Consider the following 25,282-nt stretch of genomic DNA (forward strand, 5'->3'; position numbering starts at 1 on the left):
TCAAACATGAATCTCAGTGCTATACAAAAGTGTAAGTAAGATTAATTAGGACAAACAGTCATAACTTTTAAGCTAGTCATTCATATCCACCTGCATGCCAAGACTAAAATTCACCTGGTCTTAACAAATATCACAGGATATTTCATAAGACATGTGAAATGTATTATGCTAGGACAAGATACTTAACCTAAAAAGTGTATCACATAGTGAATCTTATTTATGTATTTGTTTTGATTCTATGGCAGCAGACAAATCCAGGTTTTTGTCAGGTAAAGCTCTAAGGCGGTCTACAGAGTCTAAGGAAAGAAACAATATAACAACAAAGATCCTTTAATATATTTCAAACTATGTACTATAAAATCCTGGACAACTACATGTTCTGTCATCCAATCTGCGTGAAGTTATGCGTGGGTCATATTTCTCCAAAAATTAAATGTATTCAATATCTACTTCAAAAATATTTTTAAAACAAAAAAAAAGTTTTCCAGAACATTTGAAGTGTTTACCTGGCCCAGTGCCACCATCAAGGTCACTTGCACTCAAACTTGTAACAGAAACACTTCTCCCTCCTGAGTTTCTCAATAAACGTTGACTCCGGAGTTGGTCGATTGATTGTTCCAAGCTTTCTTTTAACTAATTTAAAGAATATAATGAATGAAGCATTATTCTTCCTAAACAACTTCCAAATACAAATAGACCAAAGATTTTCAAAGCTATTTCTGAAATATCTGGGTTCCCCCCCCAAAAAAAATCAGAAAATGTTAAACTAAGTTATGTTTAAAATATAAAAATAGTAAATATAAACATTTTAAGAACCAATACTAAAATCTGGTTTTAAAAGGCATCTGTCACTACCTATTCCATTTTTTATTGCCAGATGTGGAAAAGATGTCTACTGTGTAAGGGCTTACCAAACCAAATTGAAATGTCTAATTGGTGCACCACTCATGTGAAGAAACATAACAAGGTCAACACAACTGAAAGAAGACAGAAAACTTTCCTCCCTTCTAAACATTCCTTCAGAAACTCCAGGTCTACAACAAATAGGAAACTAAACAGCTGTCACAGTGACAGCTGCTACTGAAACAATGTACACTGTCCAACTGTATTATCAGAATACCTCTTTCAGTCATTCAAAGGCTTCAAATCCCAGAAAATGATTGGGTCAGATATCAGACTGCCAGTACACACTAAAAACTACAGTTGTCCAAATGCTTTATTCAGTTTATTAAGGAGTCAGCCAACAGGGGACATATAAAAACATATCTTTAGACTTAAAAAGCTACATTAAATAAAAACATGCTAAATACTGAGAATAATGTCCAGAGCTGTACACAACTACAGACATGAGAATAGGATTCGACTAAGACCCGAGGGGAAAAAAAGTAAAGCTGAAGAAAATCCATACATCCTAAATTGCTGGGAAACTTCAGGTCTAGATATCTTATTCAAGGATGAACAGAAAGTAATAATTTTAAACATAGTGCATGGATCCAGGGAACAAGTCATCTATAACTATTTAAATAGAATTTGACATTCTATGTAAACAAAACGATTCACTGAGAAGACAGGGTTTCCTGAATTCAGCCAGCGTTAAAAGGTAGAACACCATTTATGGGGAGAACAAGTTGCTTTACTTGGGGAAACGAGCAGATAGAAAGGAGCCTCAACTGAAGGAAAAGCACAGATGAAACAGAATATGAGTCACAAACAAAGCAAATCCTTTTTCAGTCTGGCTGTTTGGATTTGGCTGTTCTGGAGAGCCCAAATTGAAACAATTTGTATTAAAAGAAGTAGAGTTAGAATTTCAGGAATCTACTTCTTTTGTCCCTCTCATTTCTGTAGGGGAAAAAAAAAAAGAGGATTTCCACATCCCTGTGTTTCCTCCTTCCCTAAACTGGGATATGTACAATACCATCCTGCCTTGAGTATTCACCAGCCAGCTATAAGGCTTAGCATCGGATGGGTGCAGTGGCTCACGCCTGTAATCCCAGCACTTTGGGAGGCCGAGGTAGCTAGATCACTAGGTCAGGAGTTCAAGACCAGCCTGGCAAACATGGTGAAACCTCGTCTGTCCTAAAATACAAAATATTAGCCGGGCATGGTGTCGGGCACCTGTAATCCCAACTACTCGGGAGGATGAGGCAGGAGAACTGCTTGAACCTGGGAGGCGGAGGTTGCAGTGAACTGAGATTGCGCCACTGCACTGAAGCCTGGGTGACAGATCGAGACTCTGTCTCAAAAATAAAAATAAAAAAACAACTCAGCATCAATCCACAAAACATACTATGATGCCCAGGAAAATCAAGGTTTACCTTCAGAGTAATTTACACATACGTAAAATAACACGTAAGTAGACCAGAGATTTTATGCAGTGACCACAAAGTAGTATATCAGTAATCTATGACAAAATTATCAGAATAAAACTAAACAATGTTAAAGCTTAAAAGCTCAAATTCAAACTGTAACATGAGAAACAGACTAGAAATATAAAGTGACTTTAGATCATACAAATTAGTGTCAGAACAAAAATGTAAAATCAGCTCTCTTAACTTTTGCTGTGTTTATTATTTCCATCTTTCAAGCTAAACTCAATTTCAGTATCCTTTTGAAAGCAGAGTCAGCTTTCATTTCTTACTACTGCTTCTTTTTGAAGGTAATCTGCCTTTTTAGCTCTGGCTATTTTTCAGATTTTCTCTTTACCTTTGTCAGTGGTTTTATTATGTATCACTATGTACCGTTTTATTTCTATTTATTCCATTTTTGATCCATAGAGATCACAAAATCCATAGCTTAATAAATTTCATATGTTGTAAATTCTCAGGCATCATCTTTTCAAACATTGTTTTTGTCTCATTCTCTCTCCCCTCTCCTTCTGGAAATGCAACTGCATTTAAGTTATACCTTTTTACCAAATGCTGTATGTCTTCTTTTCTCTCTTCTATATTTTTTCAATCTTTCATTCTTCCAAATCTTTTTGGATATCTTATGCTGGTTTGTCTTTCAATTCATGAATTCTCTTTCAACTATACACAAGCTATTGTTCACTTCATTCATTAAAGGTCAGTTGGTTATTTACTTATCTTATTTTTCAGTTTCTGAAATTTTCATTTGGTTCCTTTTAGTTTTCAATTATTTTCCAAATCTCTTAATTTTTTCTTTTAATTTTTTAAACATGTTATTCATGGTAACCTTATAGTCCCATATATTTTTCTATTGTCTGCTTCTTCCCTTGGTTTTCAGATACCTTTTATATTCTCTTATGTCTGTGTATTCTTTATCACGTGATAGAAATTTTACATGAAAAGCTGAAGAGATAATTTAAAGTTCGAGAGGATGACATCTTTCTTCAGAAGAATCTGGTTCTGTTTCTAATAGAAAGTCAGGTTAGGGTCACTAGCAATATCAAATCACCTTAATCCACTTAGGAATTGAGTGGTTCAAGGACAGGCTTCTGTTACTATGAAGGCTGTTCTATTTTCAGTTTATCACTTCTCATTTCCAATTCACTACTTTGCCTATATTGTCACCCTTTGGGGTCTCCATTAAAGCTGAAGGGCTCCTGAACTCCAGTTTTGGTCTTCCAAGCCTCTTAAGTTGATTGATAACTCTGATCCTAGCCTCTCTGCTTTTAATCCGCCTCTTTAGGAATCAGCTATCACCTTGAAGGAGGAAAAAAGTCCCAAATGTAAGACTTACCCTTCTGGACTTACGTTTTTTGCCAGATCCTGACTACAAAATTCCTTACTGCCTTAGTAGTTTTTTGATGGATTCATAATATTATTTTTTTACTTTTTTTTGTTTATGTTTCTAGTTGTTCTCAGTAGAAGAGTTGATCCAAAATAATCTTATCTACCAATGCCAAAAGCAGATCTTGCCAGCATCCTTTATATGTAGGCTTATTTGCTAACAAATCCTAACCTGTAACTAAAAGCTGAGAAATAAAATGAATTTTCACACACACACACACACACACACACACACACACTCTCCCTGGCACCAAAAGAAAAAAAGTTACCATGGGACATACAGAAGAACATTAAAGAAAAGAGAAATGAAACATTTCCCCAAAATCTAAGAAGAATAAAAGATGTTCAAAAACTCTTTCAAAAATATAAAAATTACAAAAATGATTTGTCAACCCCATTTTAAAACTCTAAAAAGATATATCCAAAGCCATTGAAGATGAACAGGATGATTTATAAGGTCCAAAAAATAAAAATATGTAATGTAAAGGGAGATGAATGAAATAAAGGCTATTTTAAATTACTCTTCCAAGCATTATGGCAAAAACAATTTTTGCACCTAAAACATAAAACTAAAAATGTAATAGAATTAAAATTTACACCTGAAGTAGTCACAACACAACACAACAGACACTGCACAAAATTTAATGATGTATGGAGCCGATTTGGTAACTCCTAAAACACAAAAACCAAGAAATAAAGAGATAAAATATGAAGTCATAAAAATTGTTTTAAACTCTTTTGGATTATAACACCTTACTACGTGTAAAGCCAAACCAAACAAAATGAAATAAAAACAAAATAATATTAATAAAACTCAATCTAACATTAATTTTCTATGATGGATGATATTATTTTCCTAAAACTAATCAATCTCACCCAAGACTGTGGTACTAACTACAATGTTGTAAATTCTTTTGAGTCTAGTAGGACTACCTCACCAGATACCAAATGATGATCCTATTTTCCCCCACTTTCCCCGTCTGAAATACTGTAAAATGGACATCACAGAACATAAATATAATGTATATCAATACCTCACTTGATATAATTGCATTATTTAAAGATTAGGTCTATTCTTTCACCCTCTGTTCTTTTGATATTAGCCTGAAACAATGGAAACTACTGTGTACCCGTGTAAATGCAAATAAAATTTGGGTGCTGGAATTGAATGGCTATGGTTTGGATCTGTGTCCTCACCTAAATCTCATGTTCAATTACAATCCCCAGTGTTGGACGTGGAGCCTGGTGAGAAGTGATTGGATCATGGGAGCAGAGTTCTTCTGAATGGTCTAGCACCATCCCCACTTGGTACCGTACAGTGAGTGAGTTATCATGAGATCTGGTTGTTTAAAAATGTATAGCACCTCTCCGCTCCTTCCCATGCTCCTACTCTGGCCATGTGACATGTGTGCTTCCCCTTTGCCTTCTGCCATGATTGTACGTTTCCTGAGTCCTCCCTAGAAGCTGAGCAGGTACCAACATCATGCTTCCTGTACAGCCTGTGGAACCGTGAGCCAATGAAACCTTTTTTCTTTATAAATTCCCCAATCTCAGGCAGTTCTTTATAGCAATGCAAGAATGGACTAACACAGGTAGTTTATCCAAATCATCAAGACATGCTTTTTCAGACTTAAGCATGTAGTAGGCTTCCTCTAGCCAAAGATAAAACAATTTGAGCATAAATAAAAACATTAACTGCAATGGATGAAAACACTTTAAATATGCATAAATTATAAGTTAATAATGATACTCAAGGGGTAAAAAAGTCATTGGTCATCATAAGAAGATGTAGGAAATCAATTATTTTGGAAACTGATACATAAATGAATTGAAAAATAATTGTAGATGCTTTTAGATTAACACGAAAATAAAATACTAAGTTTTAAAATTGTCACAGAGATCTCCGAAAGCCTTTTGATGTCTCTATTTGGAAAAACTCTGATTAGAAACAAAATGTAACTCAAGGTTAATGAACTGAAAAAGAATGCATATAAATCTCAGAAGGATTGACTACATTGCAACCTAAATCTATGAAAGGAGATCATCTGAGCAACAATGGGTACTCCGAAAAACAGAAGTGATCATTAAAAACATTATAATTCAGGCTGGGTATGGTAGCTCACGCCTGTAATCCCAGCACTTTGGGAGGCCAAGGCAGAAGGATCACTTGGGCCCAGGAGTTCAAGACCAACCTGGCCAACATGGTAAGATCCCATCCCTACTAAAAAATTAAAAAGTAAAAAGTAGCCAGGTGTGGTGGTACACAACTGGAGTCCCAGCTACTCAGGAAGCTGAGGTGGGAGGATTGCTTAAGCCCAGTAGTTCAAGGTTACAGTGAGCTGTGATTGCACCTCTGCACTCCAGCCTGGATAACACAGTGAGACTCCGTCTCAAAATAAGCAAATAAATAAAAATTTAAAAAGAGAAATACTGTGATTCAGAAGGACCAAAGAAAAGCTTTGTTTGCTTTCCTCCGCTGTACTGCTTTCACTTCTGCCCCCACTCCTGTCTGCATCTTTCACATCAGATAACTTTCTTACATGTTTTATTTTGTGGATGAAATAAGATAATCTATGTAAAATAATTAGAACAATGCCTGAGGCAGATTTGGTTGTTCAGTAAATGACACCTTTTATCATTATGATTAAAGGCAATGACAATAAAAGTAAAAAATAAACAGAATGATGAAATAGAATGCTTTAATCTGGAGAAGCTATTTAAAAGAGTTTGTCATTCCCTAAAAATGTATTTACAACTCAAATGGAAATATCTGTTGAGTTTATTTATTTCCCATTTATAAAACCACTCCCAGGCAGGACGCAGTGGCTCAAGCCTGTAATCCCAGCACTTTGGGAGGATGAAGCAGGCAGATCACAAGGTCAGGAAATCGAGACCACCCCAACCAACATGGCGAAACCCCATCTCTACTAAAAATAGAAAAATTAACTGGGCATGGTGGCATGCGCCTGTAGTCCCAGCTACTCAGGAGGCTGAGGCAGGAGAATCGCTTCAACCTGGGAGGCGGAGCTTGCAGTGAGCTGAGATCATGCCACTGCATTCCAACCTGGTGACAGAGCGAGACTCCATCTCAAAAAAAAAAAAAAAAAAAAAAAAACTATTGCCTACCAAAGAGACTTGATGACAATGGGTCCCTCACTGAAAATTGCTTTCTTAGCATTACAATATTTACTGCTATGGAATATATCATACCTAAAATTGGGTATACATAATTTAACTTCCCAACTGCCCAATTCAAAGGAAATTTGCTACCCTAAGTAGGGATCTAATATTCAGCTTTACAAAGGAGGACTATACTCTGCTAATGGTTAACAAGAATGTTTTCAATTTTTCACTAATAAATTAAAAAGCAAAGACTCAATTCCCATTATTAAGAAGGTAATGAATCTGAAACATTTCATGAGCTACCCAAATATAACAAAGTCTATAGAGCTCCATTGGTCAAGTACATCATAAATCATAAAACTGCTGTAAATACAAGGATGTCCGAACTCATTTTCTAAACAAAAATAGTAGAAAACCTTATGAGAGAAGATATGTTTCCCTATGCCCAATTAGCTTGCAATTACAAGTGATTAATTATGACTATACCTTTACTTTGTAAAAAAAAAACAAAAAAACAAGTCATCAATTACAACTTGGGAGTTACATGACAATTCAATACAATACAGGTATGTATAAAACAATCATTATTCCTTCATGTTTCCAATGATAGCTACACATACAATTAGTGTTTTCATTACATTGTATATATAACCCATCATTGGAAACATGAAGGAATAAATTTAACTGGTTTTCCAAGAGTTTACAGGATAGGAGTAAGCAATTCCAAAGGAAAGAAAAGTAGAAGATAGAATTAGCAACACATTAATTAAAAATACATTATTAACTTTACTCCAGAACTCTGGAGTACATTTCTTTCTTACATCCCCAAGTAAAGTAAGTATAAACTGGAACATCCTTGAAAGGGCAATTTTGAAATATCCAGCAAATTTGTAAATGCACATACCCTTTAACCCTGCAATTCTACTTCCAGCAATCCTACAGGATTACAAAGACATATATATAGGTGTGTATAATAATGGTCATTGCTATATGTTTATAACAAGAAGAAAAACTAGATACATTCATACTATGGAATACTGTATAACCGTTCAAAACAACGAAGTAGTGCTACACAAACTTACATGGAAAATGATATGCATTATTAAATTTTAAAACGTTGTATAACATTATATTTAATATGATTCCATTTTTAAAGCAAATCGTACATATGCTTGTAAATACATAGAAAATGTTTGGAAACATGAAGCTCTCAAAATTGTTACCTCTTTTTTGAGTGGGGCTCAAAGGAAGGTTGGATAGAATTGGAGGCCATTATCCTAAGTGAAGTAACTAAGGAATGAAAAACAAAACCACTTGTTCTCACTTATAAATGAGAGCTAAGCTATGCGTACACAAAGGGATACAGAGTGGTATAATGGACATTGAAGACTCAGAAGGGAGAAGGCTGGGAGCAGGGTAAAAGATGAAAAACTATTGGGTACAATGTACACTCTGTGGCTGACAGGTACACTAAAATCCCAGACTTCACCACTATACAATTCATCCATGAAACCAAAAAACCATTTGTTCCACTAAAGCAACTGAAATTTTAAAAAATTAAAAAGGGGCTTTGAGAGAGGAATTTTTCATTTTTTGTTTTAACAATGAACACTTACTACTTTAAAATAAACCATCCTTGAAATTCTTAACTCTGCATGAGGGGTTTCTCCATGGCCCAAGTTTAGCAAGTCTCCATTAAATTCATGTCTTGAATTCCTCTCTCTCTCTCTGATGTAAAGCCTTCAAATTCAATAGAATCTAATTTATGTAAGCTAGCTAGCAATCCATCTGACAAGCTAACCTAAATTTAAACTATAAAACAATAAATTAGTTTAAAATCTAAAGCGCTTCACAATGGTTATTTCCTTTAGCTCACATCCCCATTCCCCAAAACACTTCGTTCCCAAAATATTAGGAAGGAGAAAATGCAAACATATGTAGTTTCTCACATGTTCTATTGCACCCGCCTGGCCATTACTGTATTCTCGGTATCGTCCAAGCATCTGGTCCACTTGTCGCAGGTTCCGACTGGTATCCTGAGAAAGAAAATTGACTGAATTAATTATTCCAAATACTTTTTTCCTAATCGATCTTAGTAGGATGTCAATCAACTAAGTCAACAGTTTGTAAAATGTATAAATTTTATCATGGCTAAGTTGAATATCAATGTACTTCATACATATTAAGTAAATCTTAACACCACTGAGAGAAACTCAAATCCTACTGCAATTTACTTGTGTAATATCTGCAGCACATAACATAAATCCTTATTCAAGGTTCCCTAGTAAGTTGGCAACAAACCATTAATTCTCACAATCACAATTTTCAATTTGTGCCCCTCAACCAATTCACACTCTCTTTATAGAAAAGGAATCCTGAAACAGCAAATCTAGTAGACTGTGTGCGAGAGAAGAAAATCATTAAGATCAATGTTATTTCAACTATTCTTTTACCTCAGAACTTGATGAGGAGAAAAACAACAAACTTAATTTTAATCACAATAGAAATGGTTCTCATCTAAATATGCTAGATTTTACCTGGGAGATTAATCAAGATATTTCTTTCAAAAATATATACCTATTAATGTGTCTCATTGTTGGGAAAGTACAAGAATTCATACTGCAAAATTGCATTGTTATCTTACTTTACTTACATTTTGCTTACTTTACTTACTTACTTACTTACTTATTGATCAGAAAGGGTCTTGCTCAGCCAGCCAGGCTGGAGCGAAGTGGCATGATCATGGCTCACCGCAGACTCAGCTTCCTGGACTCAAGGAATTCTACTGCCTCAACTTCCTGATTAGCTGGGACTACAGGTACACACCACTATGCCCAGCTAATTTTTTTTTTTCTTAATTTGTGTATAGACAGAGTCTACGTATGTTGCCAAAGCTGGTCTCAAACTCCTGGCTCAGTGATCTTCCTACCTCAGCCTTCAAAAGTGCTAGGATTACAGGCATGAGCCACCATGCCCAGCCCAGCCCATGATGTTACTTTAAATAAGTTTAAAAAGGATAGGTCTTCTGGTTTTCAAATCAAAGCATGCCTTCGCCACCAAAAATTATCTTCTTCTTATCTAAGCATACTAATCCAAAGCAATTAAAAGCCAAAATCCATGCTTAGCCAGGCTAAGGCAAAGGTAAGGGATTAATGAGTAGGAAATACATTCTGAGTTTTCTTTTTTCCCATATAGCTATGTTACCCTTCCCCCATCTCTTTTCTAAAGCCCTTTCTAAGAAAAAGAAGCAAAATGCCTTAACTCAAACCTCCAAATACTGGCAAAAATTAGCCTCTACATCAAAATGGAATCTCTTTATTTTCATCCACAAATAATCTACCTCACCAAAATGAGCAATTTCTCTAAAGGCACATGCCCATGAGAAGCTAAACTATCATCATTTATACTGGTTTCACTCTCACAATATTTTATTTAGAAATACTGCTTTATCCTAAAACACTCTCCATCACCTATCACATATTTCAAATATCTTTACCAACTATCTGTCATAGGCAGAATAGTGGCCCTCAAAGATATCCAAGTCCTAATCCCTGCAACCTGTGTATGTATACCTTACATGGCAAAAGGGATTTTGCAAATGTGATTACACTGAAGACTTCTAGATGGAGAGTTTCTCCTGGATTATTGGGTGGACCCAATGAAATCACCAACATCCGTAAAAAAGGAAAAGGGAGGCAGGAGAAGTAAAGTCATAGGATGTGAGAAGGGCTTGACCCTTCCAACCCTTCCCTGCTGGCTTTGAAGATGAGGGAAGGCAGCCACAAGACAAGAAACGTGAGCAGCCTCTAGAAACCAGAGAAGGCAAAGCAATAGATGTTTCCCTTAGGGCCTCCAGAGAGGAACACATCCCAACCAACACTCCAAGACGCAATGAGACCAGTGTTGACTTCTGACATATGAAACTTTAAGATAATAATTTGTGTTGTTTTAAGACATTAGCTTTGCAGTAATTTGTTACAGCAGCAAGAAAATTAACCCACTGACTGAAACTATTAAGCAGCTCAAACTATTTAAATACTATTAAATGCAACCATTGTTAAACTAACCTGTAAAGTACTTGTTATAGTGTTGACCTTCTCGGTAACTTCTACTGTAGGAAGACTTCGAGCTCCCCTGTGAGCTGATCTGGCAGCCCATGGACTCAATCGGTCACGATAGCGAAAGTGATCTGATTCGCTGGATGATTCTGCCATTGATGTACACAAATCCTTTGAAATAAATATAGGTCAAGGTTAATGAAACAGGAAAAAGCATAGAAATAAGACTAATATAACTATTTACTTTTGATCTCTTGTCGATGTTCAACCCATTAGTTATTTTGTACACTGTAATTTCTACATACATAGCTTAAAAACACAAGAAGTCACTTCCCCATGTAATTCTCCCTCCTTTGTTTTCTCTGCTTTAAGGGAGCAATTCCTCAGATATGATTTTGGTCATGTTTACAAGTCCAGTGATAATAATCCCTTGGATTCATCCAATGCTTCCAAATTTTAAAAGTACCTCACTTAATCCTACCAACAACACCGTAAGGTAGATGAGAAAAACACAGGTATTGTCTAAAGTTAGGAACGGCAGGTATCTTAATATTTGCCTAATGTCCACTCTACTATAAGAACATAGGTAAAGACACACAGCATGACCTACAATAAGACGGTCTCATTCAGTGTACACTGACAACTCTCATGCACCTTGATTTAAAATACAGTAGAATTAAACAAATGCTGTAATACAGGTCCAAATTCTACAATAACAGATACGTGAGAAGGTGGCATCTTCAATATCTCCACCAAAATAGAAAGCCGGACATCCTGAGTATAGGCATCAGTAGATAATTCTCTAAACATGCTTTTCTTCCATCCTTACCTCAGTTTTCTATTTAATGCATTTAAAAAATTATTTCATGCAAGAGAATCTCAAAAGTTTCAGGAAAGCTTTTAACAGAAGTTGAAGAAACTAAATAAGTTCAGAACAAAGAACCATCAGAGAAACTCAACTGATAAAAAGTGAAAGTGTATTGAGTATCCCAATAATTTCATTTTCTACTTAATGGTGGGTTAATGTTACTTTAACATTAATTGCTAGAATATTTCTAAAATCTACATGGCCATTTTGCTGGCTGATTCAATACAGTGTGATAAAACATTTCTTTTTTTTGTTTTGTTTTTTCAGATGGAGTCTTACTCTGTCACCTAAGCTGGAGTGCAGTGATGTGATCTTGGCTCACTGCAACCTCCGCCTCCCGGGTTCAAGCGATTCTCCTGCCTCAGTCTCCTGAGGAAACATTTCTTGAATAATAGAGTATCTTAGACTTCCAGGATCTATATTCTGAATGCATCTGGAAGTACACTGATCATACATTTAAGGAGAAAATAAAGAGAATTTGCTAAACGTGTACATGTCCTAAAGCATTTAATGAAAGCAATTGTGCTTTTAAAATATTAGATGAAATATAACTAAATGAATAAATAAACAAGCAAGAAACCTTGCCATAAGCTTAGGTTTTTTAAAATGAAATATAGTCTGTTACTGCTGTATCAAAAAAAAGAATCAGTGAAATATCCAACTTATTCACACTAGCTAAGACAGGGTTAGAGAACACCCATGCTTCTCCTCTGCCCAGAGCTCTTAACTTCCTTCTGCATTTGTCTTCTCTGGTTCTTGCCTGTCTTCTCCTACATATAAGTACAAAGGTATAGTACCCATGGTGTCACTCCCTCCCACCATAAGGAAACATGAACAAGAAATTAAGACTGAAGCAACTGCTTGGCTTTGCTTTTCCTGGCTCACAATTGCTTAAGTCCAAAGGAAAAAAGTATTTTCTTTAGAAGAAAAGACATCTTACATATAATGTTCACCTTTTAAACTCAGGAAATGACTTGTATGCATCTCATAAGTCTACGCCACGTAACCTAACATCTTTCACTCTAAGTTACAGTACTTCCCATCAAGCATTTCCCATTCGTGAAGGCAGGAAAAGATCAACATTTTGTAAGAACCTGCTATTCTGCCAGTTACTACGCAGATGCTTATGTAAAGCAACCCAATTTAATTCTCATAACAACTTATTAAAGCGAACACTATTAACCCCCAATTTATAGGGGATATGCTACAGCTAACAGATATAAAATAACATGCAACTCCCTACAGTAATTATAAGTAGAATGCAAAACCAAGATTCAGCTGGCTTTCTCTGTCCTTAATACTATGTTCTTCCCACTGTGCTCTGCTGTCCATTTATCCGAAGAGTTAACAATCTTAACAATTAACAAAAAGTGCTAAAGACTGCAGGTGCCGGCCAGAGCCTACATGTGTCTATAGTCTCCTCAACTCCCTTTCATTTCATGTTAGCATAAAAATATCAAGAAAAAAGGGAAATATCAAGTAATAATATAAAAATCTTAACTAGGCACCAGGAAAAAAACTAAGTGACATATCTATACTAATACATTTAATAAAGCCCTGAAACAAATCAATCCATGGGTCCCAGATAAAGGGATTTCTGTTTCCTTATTCCTTTTATCCCTTATATAAGAGAAAATAATAATTATGCCTGGCATCTGTCTCTTTCATATCAAAATTCTATAGCTTAAAGCATAACAATTTTCATTTTAACAAGTCATAATTGTGGAAACTAGATTGAAGTTAATAAATCACTGAAGATAAGAAATCAGGCAGAATAAAAAGTTAATATTGAAAAAGCCAATGTGCTTACTATAACAGTTGTTAATGAGAACAAGAAACAAAATAACTGTTTTTGAGATAACGTGATATTTCTAAGAGTAACAAAATTTTAATAATAATCAGTTATCTGAAGACAACTTCACCAGATATAAATGGCATGTCAGACAATTCTACTACGTAGACAATTTAAGTTTCAAGATGACTAAAAATAATTATAACTGAAATTTGGGGACAATATTTAAGATATAAAACAGTACAGACTAATAAAGTAAACATGCATGTATCTACCACTAAGAACTAATAAATACTATCATTCTGACAGATGTACCTTTGAGAGTTTTTAGTAAAATATTTAGAACACTGTAAATAAAGTCTTAGTACCTTCCAGCCACCCCTCCTTCACCCAGTACTACTCCTGCCCCATTTTCTCAGGGATAATCACTAGCATGATTTCATGTATAACTCTCCAGGCTGTTTTTATACTATTCCCACAGGCATGGGTACCTCAAAGTCTTTTTTTATAAAAAACACACTGCACTGAATTGATAAATATTAACAAGTAAAGATATGGGGGCATCTGAATTTAACTCTAAAGCAGAAAATCTTACTGGTATAAAATAAAATTAAGAACAACATAAACATAAATTATCTCCAACAGTCATATAATACAAGAAAAAAGAATGATCTCTCACTTACCCCCACTAGGATTACATACTTTTACTAAGACAGAATCACACGTTCCGGCATGAGTTTCACTAGCACACACACAAAGTCTTCAGCTATAAAGTTAAGTTACTGTAAGCAATAAAAGATGTTCAGACTCCTGCATCTGATGGAACTCCTGCAGAGACATCAAGATTTAAGATGAGATATATCTGAGAAATTTGCATGGCTTTTTTTAAGCATATGAAACATTCAGCAACTATCTAAGGGCTTTAATTACATACGTTTCATAAATGTAAAACTAAGTAAAATTTTAAAATCTCATTACAATAAAAAATAGAAGTTAGATTATTTTCACTGTTGATAAAAATCTGGCATTTTCTTCCACTATTACTGACAACACAAGGTCAAACATGATTCCCTTAGCTAACTAACAGAGCACCTAACTAACCCTTCATGCCACAACACAGAAGGCAGCTATAGTGGCAGAAGTCCATCCTTACCAAGAGTCACCAATCTATCATCAGCCAACACCACTACACCCCAGACACAGGACTGATGGAGGGAGAAGCAGATGAGAATGGAGTGGCCGCTGAAGTTGGCAAGAGGCTCACACCACATAATCAGAACCTACAGTAGAATACATGGAAGGCCATGAAAATCCTGAGAGCCCCTTAATATAACTGACTCAAAAAGAAAAGTACAAAGCAATAAGCGTCAATTATGCACTCTTCTTTTGTCATTAACAATGTATTATTTTACACTATAACTAAAAACTAATTTTAGAAAAGAATGATAAATAGTAATATCATTGGCATTAATGAAAACTGACCAGGCCTCTGAAAATATTTTCCTCAATTAAAGTTTACCTATTATTTCATTTCATGTCAATAAAAACATATTGAGAGTGGTCACATAAGGAAACAAATATTCAGGGCCATGAAAAGACATTTAACCTAATAATCTAAGAAATATAATTTAAACAATAAGATGCTTTTCTAGACTATGTAATTGTTTTCTGTTAAATGGTAACATCTATGGTTAGCGAGGTTGTAGGGGAAGGAGCACTTCTACACTTTCCTAATGGGAACATGCAAATTTGAATAACTTGTCTGGATGTCAGCAGGTAATAAGTATCAAGAAGAGCTTATACCTTTGCCCTGGTAATTACACTTCCAAAAATTTCTCCTAATAAAATCATTCAGAATACATACAGAAATTTATATACAAAAATATTTACGGTAATAGAGGCAAAATAAAAACAACTCGAATTCTCAAATTTCAAAATACAAGAATGGTTAAACTAAGGTATATCTATACAATGAACAGACATTAAAAAATTTGTTTCTGAAGAACATTTAATGACAAAGCATGGGATAAAGGCATGAATTCCAATTTCATAATAAATGTTATATGTTATCTGTATGTGTATATAAATGACCAGTTCTATGGTTTGAATGTCCCCTCCAAAATTCACGTTGAAATCTAATCCCCAATGAGGCAGTATCGAGACGTAAGACCTTCAAAAGGTGATTGGGTCATGAAGGCTCCTCCCTTATGAATGGATTAATCTATACACAGAGTAATGGATTAGTGGGCACTGGTGGTTTTATAAGAAGAGAGACCAAAGAAGTACACTTGGCCACCTCACCAGGTGATACCCTATGCTGTCTCAGGCCTCTGCAGACAGTCCTCACCAGTAAGAAGGTTCTCACCAGATGCAGCCCCTCAACTTTGGACTTCTCAGCATCCGTAACTGAAAGAAATAAAGCCCTTTTCTTTATAAATTACCCAGTTTCAGGTATTCTCTTATAAACAACAAAAAATAAGCTAGGACAACCAATATATAAATTTAGAGGTATGGGGAAAGGCAGAGATAGAGGGGGAGTGGGGAGAAACGGAACAAAAATAGATTTACTATCTAGAGTTTATAGCTGATTTGTTTTTTCAAAAACATTCCGGCCGGGCACAGTGGCTCATGCCTGTAATCTTAGCACTTTGGGAGGCCAAGGTAGGCAGATTGCCTGAGCTCAGAAGTTCGAGACCAGCCTGGACAACACAGTGAAACCCCATCTCTACTAAAATACCAAAATTAGCCAGGCATGGAGGCATGCACCTGTAATCCCAGCTACTCAGAAGGCTGAGACAGGAGAATCACTTGAACCCGGGAGGCAGAGGTTGCAGTGAGCCGAGATTGCGCTGCTGCACTCCAGCACGGGCGACAGAGCGAGATTCCATCTCAAAAAAAAAAAAAAAAAAAAATTCCTACATTTCATGAATTTTCTACAATGATTTGCATTAATGTATAATCAGAGAGAAAACTATAATGTGTGCTTAAAAGAAACAAAAACAAATTAAACAAATTTAAAGATCTCTTCAGAGATAGCAGATTAATAGGCTGACAGCAGATTAACAGGCTGTCTACCCAGAAAATTTAATTAAATAAAAGCTCTATATTCAGAACTTCCATTTTCTTGGTAACTGTGTCCTTTTCCTCCCTGGCAACTTCTTGACCTTATTTCCTAGTCCCCTGGCATCTACCTAGGTAGGGCCATGCCACTAGTTCTCACCAACTGATGAGCTGAAGAAATGAGCCGATCACAGGGCCAATCTCTACTATTTCACACTGAAGAGCATTCACTGACCAAAGGAAACATTTATCACGAGTTTATGAATTAAAAGAAAATTTCTTTTAATTTATATTATTTTCTCTTTGTAGTTTTACTGAAGTGCAGTTACTAGATTCAAAGATGACTCACTTAAAGAAACATTCTAAAATACTAGAATGAACGTAAAAATTGGAGGATATAAAAATATACTAACGTGTAGCAACATCACCTATGCAATCAAATTCTACTTTGGAAAACAAATTAAAAATGGTTCACAAGTTATATTTAATCACTATTATAATTTGAAGCCCAAAGAAGAATTATTAAGACTAGCAGAAAAAAACATTTATGTATGCTCAAGGAAAATCTTCATCATTGTCTTTAAAGATTTAAAAGAAAAAAGTTCAATTAGATAAGAAATTTATCCTCATTATCATAAGAAATTTCAGCATCACACACTGATGAAAGAAAAGGAAGAACTGCTAAATTTGAAGAATGACCAAACTCTTGAATAACAATTTAAAGAAATAGAAATACCTAAATTCTGGTTAAAGCTGAGAAAGGTAGGTATTTCTTTCAACTGGAAAAAAAAACAGTAAACACTCTTCTGCAGCTTACTACCACCTGCTGGTACAACAAAATTTCTTATTAACAAGAAAGCAACAAGATTTGTGCTGTCTACTTTTCAGACGTGAGCTTTTTCCAAATCTCTAGAGCAGACTAAGATGGCTGACCTTGGGAGAAAGTCTGGAATCTTAGAGCAAGCTCTGGGTCTGATATTACAATTCTTAGAATAGTTTATTTAGCTGCTCCTAACAAATCAGTATTTAAAGGCATAAATATTGTTGTTTCTGTCTTAATGAACCTTAAAAAGAAAAAATACAGCCACCAGAGCAAATAACGAATCCTCATCAATTCGCTCCCACTGAGGATCTATCCATCTAAAACAAATGCCCATATGCAAACTTGAATACTGCAACTAAAGAGAGTAAAACTGCATTCAACCCTTGTAATAAGAGGATTGGCAATGAGCATTTACAAACTCAAGTCCACCTCTTTTGTTATTTGACCTAAAGAGCCATCAGATTGTCTTCATTATAATGATGCACATTTGTATGTATGAGAGCTGTAATTTATTGATTCTCAAATCTCTTTTCCTCTGAGCCAGTTTAAAACAATTAGGATTTGCAAGCTGTTCCATAAAAGATAAGCACCCAGCATCAGGGGTGATATTTCACAAAGATTGACTAGTGCATGTTAAGTAGGTGATTGCTTCTGTGGCCTCCAAGTGCCTCAGCTGTCCCTGTCTAAGGTAATTGTCCTCAAAGAAGATGTTCAAGGTAATTGTGTTGGTATGTAGCGGGTAAGGGAAAATTGAGAGTGTATTTCACACTTAATCATTAACAAAGTTCAAATTTTAGAATGTATGTCTTACTGTTTCTGATATGGTTAGGCTTTGTGTCCCCACCCAAATCTCATCTTAAATTGTAATCCCCATAATCCCCATGCATTTAGTGAGAGACCTGATGGGAGGTGACAGGATCACGGAGGCAGTTTCCTCCATGCTGCTCTCATGATAGTGAGTTCTCACAAGATCTGATGGTTTTATAAGGGGCTCTTCCTTCTTCACTCCTCACTCTTCTCTCTCCTGCCACCATATGAGAAGGTCCAAGCTTGCTTCCCCTTCACCTTACGCCATGATTGTAAGTTTCATGAGGTCTCTCTCCCCAGTCATACGGAACTGTAAGTCAATTAAACCTCTTCGTTTGTAAATTACCCAGTCTCATGTCGTATCTTTAAAGCAGTGTGAAAATGGACTAATAGAGTTTCAATAGCTGTAGGACTTGAGAGCTTTGCCTCATCCTTCAAGTGAAAAAGTTAACAAGCCAGCAGACATTACCATGTAGAAACAGTTAACAATTGTACCTGTCTTCTTTACATCGGTGCTCTTCTGTAACTTCATCTGCTCAAAGCCTTTTGGCAAATTTATAAAAGATCAAAATCAAAAACTGTCCAGTCCACCAGTCAGTTCTGTTATGTTAGTGAACATAATACATTAGGAAACAGAATCAGAAACTTAAATTGATTTTTCATCATGTAATGAGTTGTCACTACATTTAGAAATGAAAGATGAAAGTAAACAAATAAGTCATAGTCTTTGACAGGAGAGAAAGACTTTTAAGTGTATTATAAATGGTGAGCTAAGTAATACAACAAAATCCTTGGGGAGCCAGGTTAGGATTTTTCCACTCATCTTGAAGGATGCACATAAGTTTGACAGGTGGATGAGACAAGGAAATAGGATCCAATTAAAAACTGTCTCAGAGAAAAGTAGACAGGATCCAAATAAGCTCAGCTCTTGCATCCTTCTACCAGGGAAGTTCTGTCCTCATCTGATTTTCATGCTATGGTTTCATGGGTTTTTTTCAATGATTCTACTATTTTCAAAAGAAAATAAAAACACTTGAAAGCCACTACTATAACTAAAGAAAAAAAACTGAAGAATCCTGAGTGGGGAGTAACATGGTAATAAGCGCATCAACAGTAGAACAGCTGGGAGGCTGTTGCAATCTATTAGGTAATGAATGGTGGGCACCTAAGCCACTGGCAGCGGAGATGAAGTGTAGCAGGGATGAATTAACTCTGAGGGCAAGGTAAAAGAGTAAAAGATGAATCACAAGTTCCAGGTTTTGGTAGCTGGATGGATGCTGAACTATTAAACTGAGCAAAGAAATCAATGAAAAGAAAGAGCTTTTAGGAGAACGTATGTTCTAAATTGAACTTGTCTAAGCTTCAATTACAAAGAGAGGATCAATTTGTGTTTCAGGGAGGAAATACCAAACTAAAGATGTCTAATAAGCAACTGGATATGTGAGTCTAAGGAAATATTTGATAGTCATCAGTATAGGGGTGGATAAGATCACCAAGAAAAAAATGCACAGTGAGAAAGGAAGTGCAACCAAAGAAAACCCTGGAAGAACTCCAATATACAAAAAGCAGACAGAGGAGGTGGCAAATGAGATTGAGAAGAAACATGAAAAGTAGGTGGAAAACTAGGGGAAACTGTATAACAGAAGTTATAAAAAGAAGGGTTTCAAAACAGCAAGAAAAAAAACTGTTACAATTTCCCAGTAATCAATGAATTGCCTTTCAACTCCAAATCCATCCTTCATTGTCTGCTCTTCACAAATAGAGCTAAGGTCTTTAAATATTTCTCCTTTGTAGCTAGCATAATGTTAAACTTTGTCATAGAAAGCATTGGAAGGGTTGTTTTTTTGTTGTTGTTGTTGTTGTTGTTTTAACTCCAAGACGGTGGAGTGGAGGCATCGTTGGCATGCCTCTCCCACTTGGAAAAACAAAATAGTGTGCAGAAAGTCATGCTACGAACTTTCTTCCAAGAAGCAACACAGGAACTTAAAAACACTGAAAGAAACCACAAACCCTTTGAAAGAAGCAGTGGGCAGTAGTCTACACGATAAACCAGGAGGAAAACTGGTAGTTGCCAGAGCATGAGTGGGGAGAGACTGCCTCCATGATACACTCTCCCACTGGGGAGCCGAGCAATCCAGGCCACAGGAGAACACCTTAACCCTACTCAGCGCTGGTGCTGACTTAGTGAGCAGTGAGGTTTTATGAAAAGGAGCAGCATCAAACCATGTTTACTCCCAGACCCAAGCAGGGACAGAGGTAAGCCATTCCTGATCCTACCTCACCAGGGACCTCACCTGAAGTCTGCTGGTTAACTGAGGCAGTGGTCACAGGTTGAGAGAAGCTCCCAACTGAGACCTGTGATATAATCTTTAGTGGGGACAAACGCCCTTGGTCAGAACCGAGGGGTGGGCAGAAAGTGTGCTAGAGCTGCAGGCACAGGACCTGGGAGCTTCTACTTCACGGGCTGACCAGGAGGTGCATGACCTAAAAGCTGGTTTCTGTGTCAGTTGGGAACACTTACGGCTTGGGACAGTTTTGAGGGCTGCCTGGAACCCAGCTAGCTACTGCTAACACCGTGGGTATGAGATCTGCCTTGCCAAGTTCATGGGAGCTAAGAGGGGCTTACTGCCACCTGCCACCCCATCCTTCCCCTTGTGGATTTTTCTGTACAGCAGAGGTAGCTGTGTTCCTCCCCGGAACATTACCCCTGTGACCAGGGAACTGTCCTCTAATCCCTATCGGGGCCACTGTTTGCACTCGAATGTGGGGAGCCAGAGTGTGGACTTGCCTGACCCAGCTCCGACTAGCTTTGCCCATCCACCTACTCTGGTAGCCTAACACGACAGAGACTTTTGCATGCTTCATGGTCCCCACCCATTGCCTGAGACACCAGAGTACCTCCCCTGGGTAACATAAGGCAAGCACAATTCCCACCACTAATAGTGCAACTGGTGCTCTTTTGCAAGCACTACCTACAGGCTGGAAGCAAACCAGCACAGCCCATTACAATATCTGCAGGGACATCATAGTGCTCAGGAAGAGAAAACATTATGCATGACCTCAGCTACCACCATTGCCTGCATCACCCTGGTTAACCAGGAGGCCTTGAGTCTGTCCACAGGCCCAGTACATTACTACTACAGCTGGCATTTGAGAAAGCCAACACACTAAGGCTATTTATAACCAAGGAAATCTCACAGAGTGTGTCATTCTCCTCTCACCCCCATTAGAGCCATGCTAGTACTCACTGTTGGGAAACTGGAGGACAGTTCACAGCAGTGGATCCCTTGTGGACATTCTCCAGCACCAGTCTAGAGTGTGGCAGCCCCATGAGGTGGCTAGAACCAGAGCAGCAGCAAGATTCATAGTAGTCTGGCCCTCAGAAACTGCTACTCCTAGGGTAAGGGGGAGCATACCACATTAAGAGGGCAGACACTCCGTCGGACAAAAGAAACCAGACTGCAGGCTCTGAGTCCCTGAACTTTCCACTTGTGGGAAGTTTCTTTTAGCAGAGGCACAGGTGCAGTGCTGGGCTCAGTAGGGAAAGTATGCGGCTCTACCCCAATTGTCAGGCAGCCTTGGTGCTCATGAAGGATCTTGGAGAAGGGGACTTTTCTCCCCCTCACTCAGCACTGCAGATACAGCTGGGGCTCCTCCCACAGGAGCATAGCATGGGTGCATCTGTAGACAGCCTTTCCATAACACTTCAGAGTGGCTGCATCCCCACAAGAGGAGTGTCCTCCAGGTTCAGGCTTGCAAGAGAGCCAGAGTCACAATCCCCCTCTACACAGATGAAAAGAGGTGCCTGTCTAATGGGAATAGTCAGAGCAGAGTGTGCAGAGTGTGACTGGGAGATGGATCACTTTCCCGGTGGCCCGGAAGGGAGGCTGTGGTGGCTCCCTCCCTTGCCCACAAAAAGACCTCAGTGCATTTCACTGAGAGTTTCCCCAGCCATCTCTGTCAAGGCTGTGGCCTCTGCCCACCACTGGGATACTGCATTTACCCAACCGCTTTAGCTGTTTTTCACCATGGGTACCTCCTACTGGCCTATAGCCTGAACTGTTCAACCCAGTAAATAAAACAATAGAAAAAAGAAAAAAAAATTTTAGTGCATACCACTGAGGAATGAGGTAAGCGTCATAAGATTTCTCACTCCAGCCCCACAGGAGAGAGTAAACCTGTTCACAAACCCAGCACATTGCTACTATAACCAGCATCAGAGAAAGCCATCACGCAAAGATTTTCTATAACCAGGAAATTCATACAGAGTCTTTGGCATTGAAACACCCAAAGCCAAAACTAGGTGACAATCAACTATAAACATTAAAGTCATACCCTCAAGGCAGGGCAGGGGGGAGAAGAAAGTTCTTAAAAATCCCTGTCCAATCAAAAACAAATTCAAAAATAATTAGAAGAAACAGTCTACCCAAATAAGAAGGAAACTAGAAAAATCATTCTAGCAATATGAAAATACAGAGTTCCATAACACTCCCAAAAGATCACACTAACTGTCCAGCAATGCATCCAAACCAAGATGAAATTTTTGAAATACCAGATAAAAAATTCAAAAGATTGATTATTAAGTTATTCAAGAAGATAAAAGGGAAAGGTGAAAACCAACATAAAGAAATCAATGAAACAATTCAGAACATGAATGAAAAATGTTCTAAAGAGATAGACACTTCAAAGAAAAAAAAATGAGAACTTTTGGAAGTGAAAGGCACATTTAGGGAACTACAAAATGCAGCAAAAACTCTTAACACTAGACCAGACCAAGAAGAAGAAAGAATTTCAGAGCTCGAAAACAAGGCTTTCTAAGTAAATCAATCAGACAAAAATAAAGAAAGAAGAATGAAAAGATATGAAGAAAATCTCCAAGAAATATGGAATTACATAAAATGGCCAAACCTAAGAATCATAGGTCTTCCTGAGAAAGAAAATAGATCCCTGTCTCTCTACATATACAAAATTAACTCAAGATGGATTCAAGATTTAAATTTAAGACCTAAACCTACAAAAACTTAAGAAGAAAACCTAGGAAAAACTCTTCTGGACATTGGCCTAGGCAACAAATTTATGACTAAGACCCAACAAAAACAAAAATAAATAAATGGGACCTAATTAAACTAAAAAATTTGTGCACAGCAAAAGAAATAATCATCAGAGTAAATAAACAACCTGCAGGATGGGAGAAAATACTTGCAAATTATGTATCCAACAAAGGACTAATATCCAGAATCTACAAGGAACTCAAACATATTGGGGAAAAAAAGTAATCTTATTAAAAAGTGGGCAAATGACATAGACATTTCTCAAAAGAAGATATACAAATGGCCAACAAATATGAAAAAAAAGACCAATGTCACTAATCAGAGAAATGCAAATGAAAACCACAATAAGACAACCTTATTCCAGCAGAATGGCCATTATTAAAAAGTCAAAATACAACAGATACTGGTATCAATGTAATGAAAAAAGAATGTTTATACACTACTGCTGGAAATGTAAATCAGTACAACCTCTACGGAAAACAGTACAGAGATTTCTCAAAGAACTAAAAGTAGATCTATCATTTGATTCAGGAATCCCACTATAGGGTATCTACCCGAAGGAAAATAAGTCACTATGTCAAAAAGACAGCTGCACATCTATGTTTATCACAGCACAATTCACAATTGCAAAGATATGGAATCAACCTAAATGCCCATCAATTGATGAATGCATAAAGAAAATGTGGTACATATGTATACCATGGGAATACTACTCAGCCATAAAGAAGAACAAAATAATGTATTTTGCAGCAACTTGGTTAGAACTGGAGGCTATTATTCTAAGCAACTCAGAAATCAAAAACCAAATATTTCATGTTCTCACTTATAAGTGGGAGCTAAGCTATGGGTACACAAAGACATACAGAGTGGTAGGGTGGACACTGGAGACTCAGAAGGGGGCAGTGTGAGAGGGGGTTGAGGGATGAAAAGCTACCCATTGGGTACAATGTACACTACTCAGGTGACAGGTGCCTAAAATCCCAGACTTCACCAGTATACAATTCATCCATGTAACCAAAAACCACTTATACCCTAAAGCAGGGGTCTCCAGCCATGAGCCAAGGACCACTACCAGTTCATGGCCTGTTAGGAACTGGGATGCACAGCAGCGGGTGAGCAGTGGGTAGGTGAGCAAAGCTTCATCTGTATTTACAGCCGCCCCCCTTCACTTGTGTTACCACCTGAGCTCCACTTTCTGTCAGATCAGCGGTGGCATTAGATTGTCCTAGGAGCACAAGCTCTACTATGAACTGTGCAGGCGAGGGATCTAGTTTGTGTGTTCCTTATGAGAATCTAATGTCTGATGACCCAAGGTGGAGCTGAGGTGGTGATTCCATTCCTAGGGAGCGGCTGCAAATACAGATTACCATTAGCAGAGAGGTTTGACTGCACAGAGACCGTAGTAAATCTATGGCTTGCAGACTCATATCAAAACCCTACAGTGAGTAGCAAGTGACAAGCTGCATCTGGCGGCAGGCTTTAAGTCAGAATCTGATACTTACTTCAGTCTGCACGTGGCCTGTCCATTCTTTTATTTACCACTTCTGTCCATACCTCTTTCCTGCACTATGCGCTTGTCTCAGTCACTGTTTTGGTAAGCCCACAAGCTAACCCTAGCCAAAATGAGTAAAAACCAAACGTCACTGGAGAGCTTCTTTGAAAAGGAGGAAAGACCCAATGACGGGACAGCAGAAGATGCTAAAAGTGCCAACAAAAAAGAAAACTATATTTAAAAAAATTACCAAGAGTCCTACTTAAATTAAGAGTTCATTGCAACAGGTGATTCACCTTCTCCAAGCCTGCTTTGCATATGTGGTGACCAGCTATGCAATAAAGCCATGAAATCTTCAAAACTGCTTCACCACATGGAGACCATGCACCCTGCATTAAAAGACAAGTCTTTGGAGTTTTTCAAAGGAAAAAACATGAAAACATGAACACGAAGAACAGA

General features: G+C 37.3%; 1 protein-coding gene across 2 annotated transcripts in view; it reads right to left on the bottom strand.

Annotated features, from left to right (window-relative positions):
• Positions 1 to 25,282, bottom strand: part of CEP128 (centrosomal protein 128) — a 460,860-nt gene that overhangs the window by 424,366 nt on the left and 11,212 nt on the right. Inside the window, exons 3-6 of one of the 2 annotated variants that reach the window (XM_030931469.1) lie at positions 14,274 to 14,418; positions 10,940 to 11,101; positions 8,822 to 8,908; positions 507 to 633 (exon numbers count right to left, since the gene is read on the bottom strand). In XM_030931469.1, coding sequence (XP_030787329.1) covers positions 507 to 633; positions 8,822 to 8,908; positions 10,940 to 11,086 — 361 coding nt within the window. In that variant the 5' untranslated portion in view covers positions 11,087 to 11,101; positions 14,274 to 14,418. The remainder of the gene's footprint in view (positions 1 to 506; positions 634 to 8,821; positions 8,909 to 10,939; positions 11,102 to 14,273; positions 14,419 to 25,282) is intronic. The other variant, XM_030931470.1, reaches the window with a different exon arrangement.

The sequence above is a fragment of the Rhinopithecus roxellana genome, chromosome 5 (assembly GCF_007565055.1).
Source record: "Rhinopithecus roxellana isolate Shanxi Qingling chromosome 5, ASM756505v1, whole genome shotgun sequence".
Classification (NCBI taxonomy): domain Eukaryota; kingdom Metazoa; phylum Chordata; class Mammalia; order Primates; family Cercopithecidae; genus Rhinopithecus; species Rhinopithecus roxellana.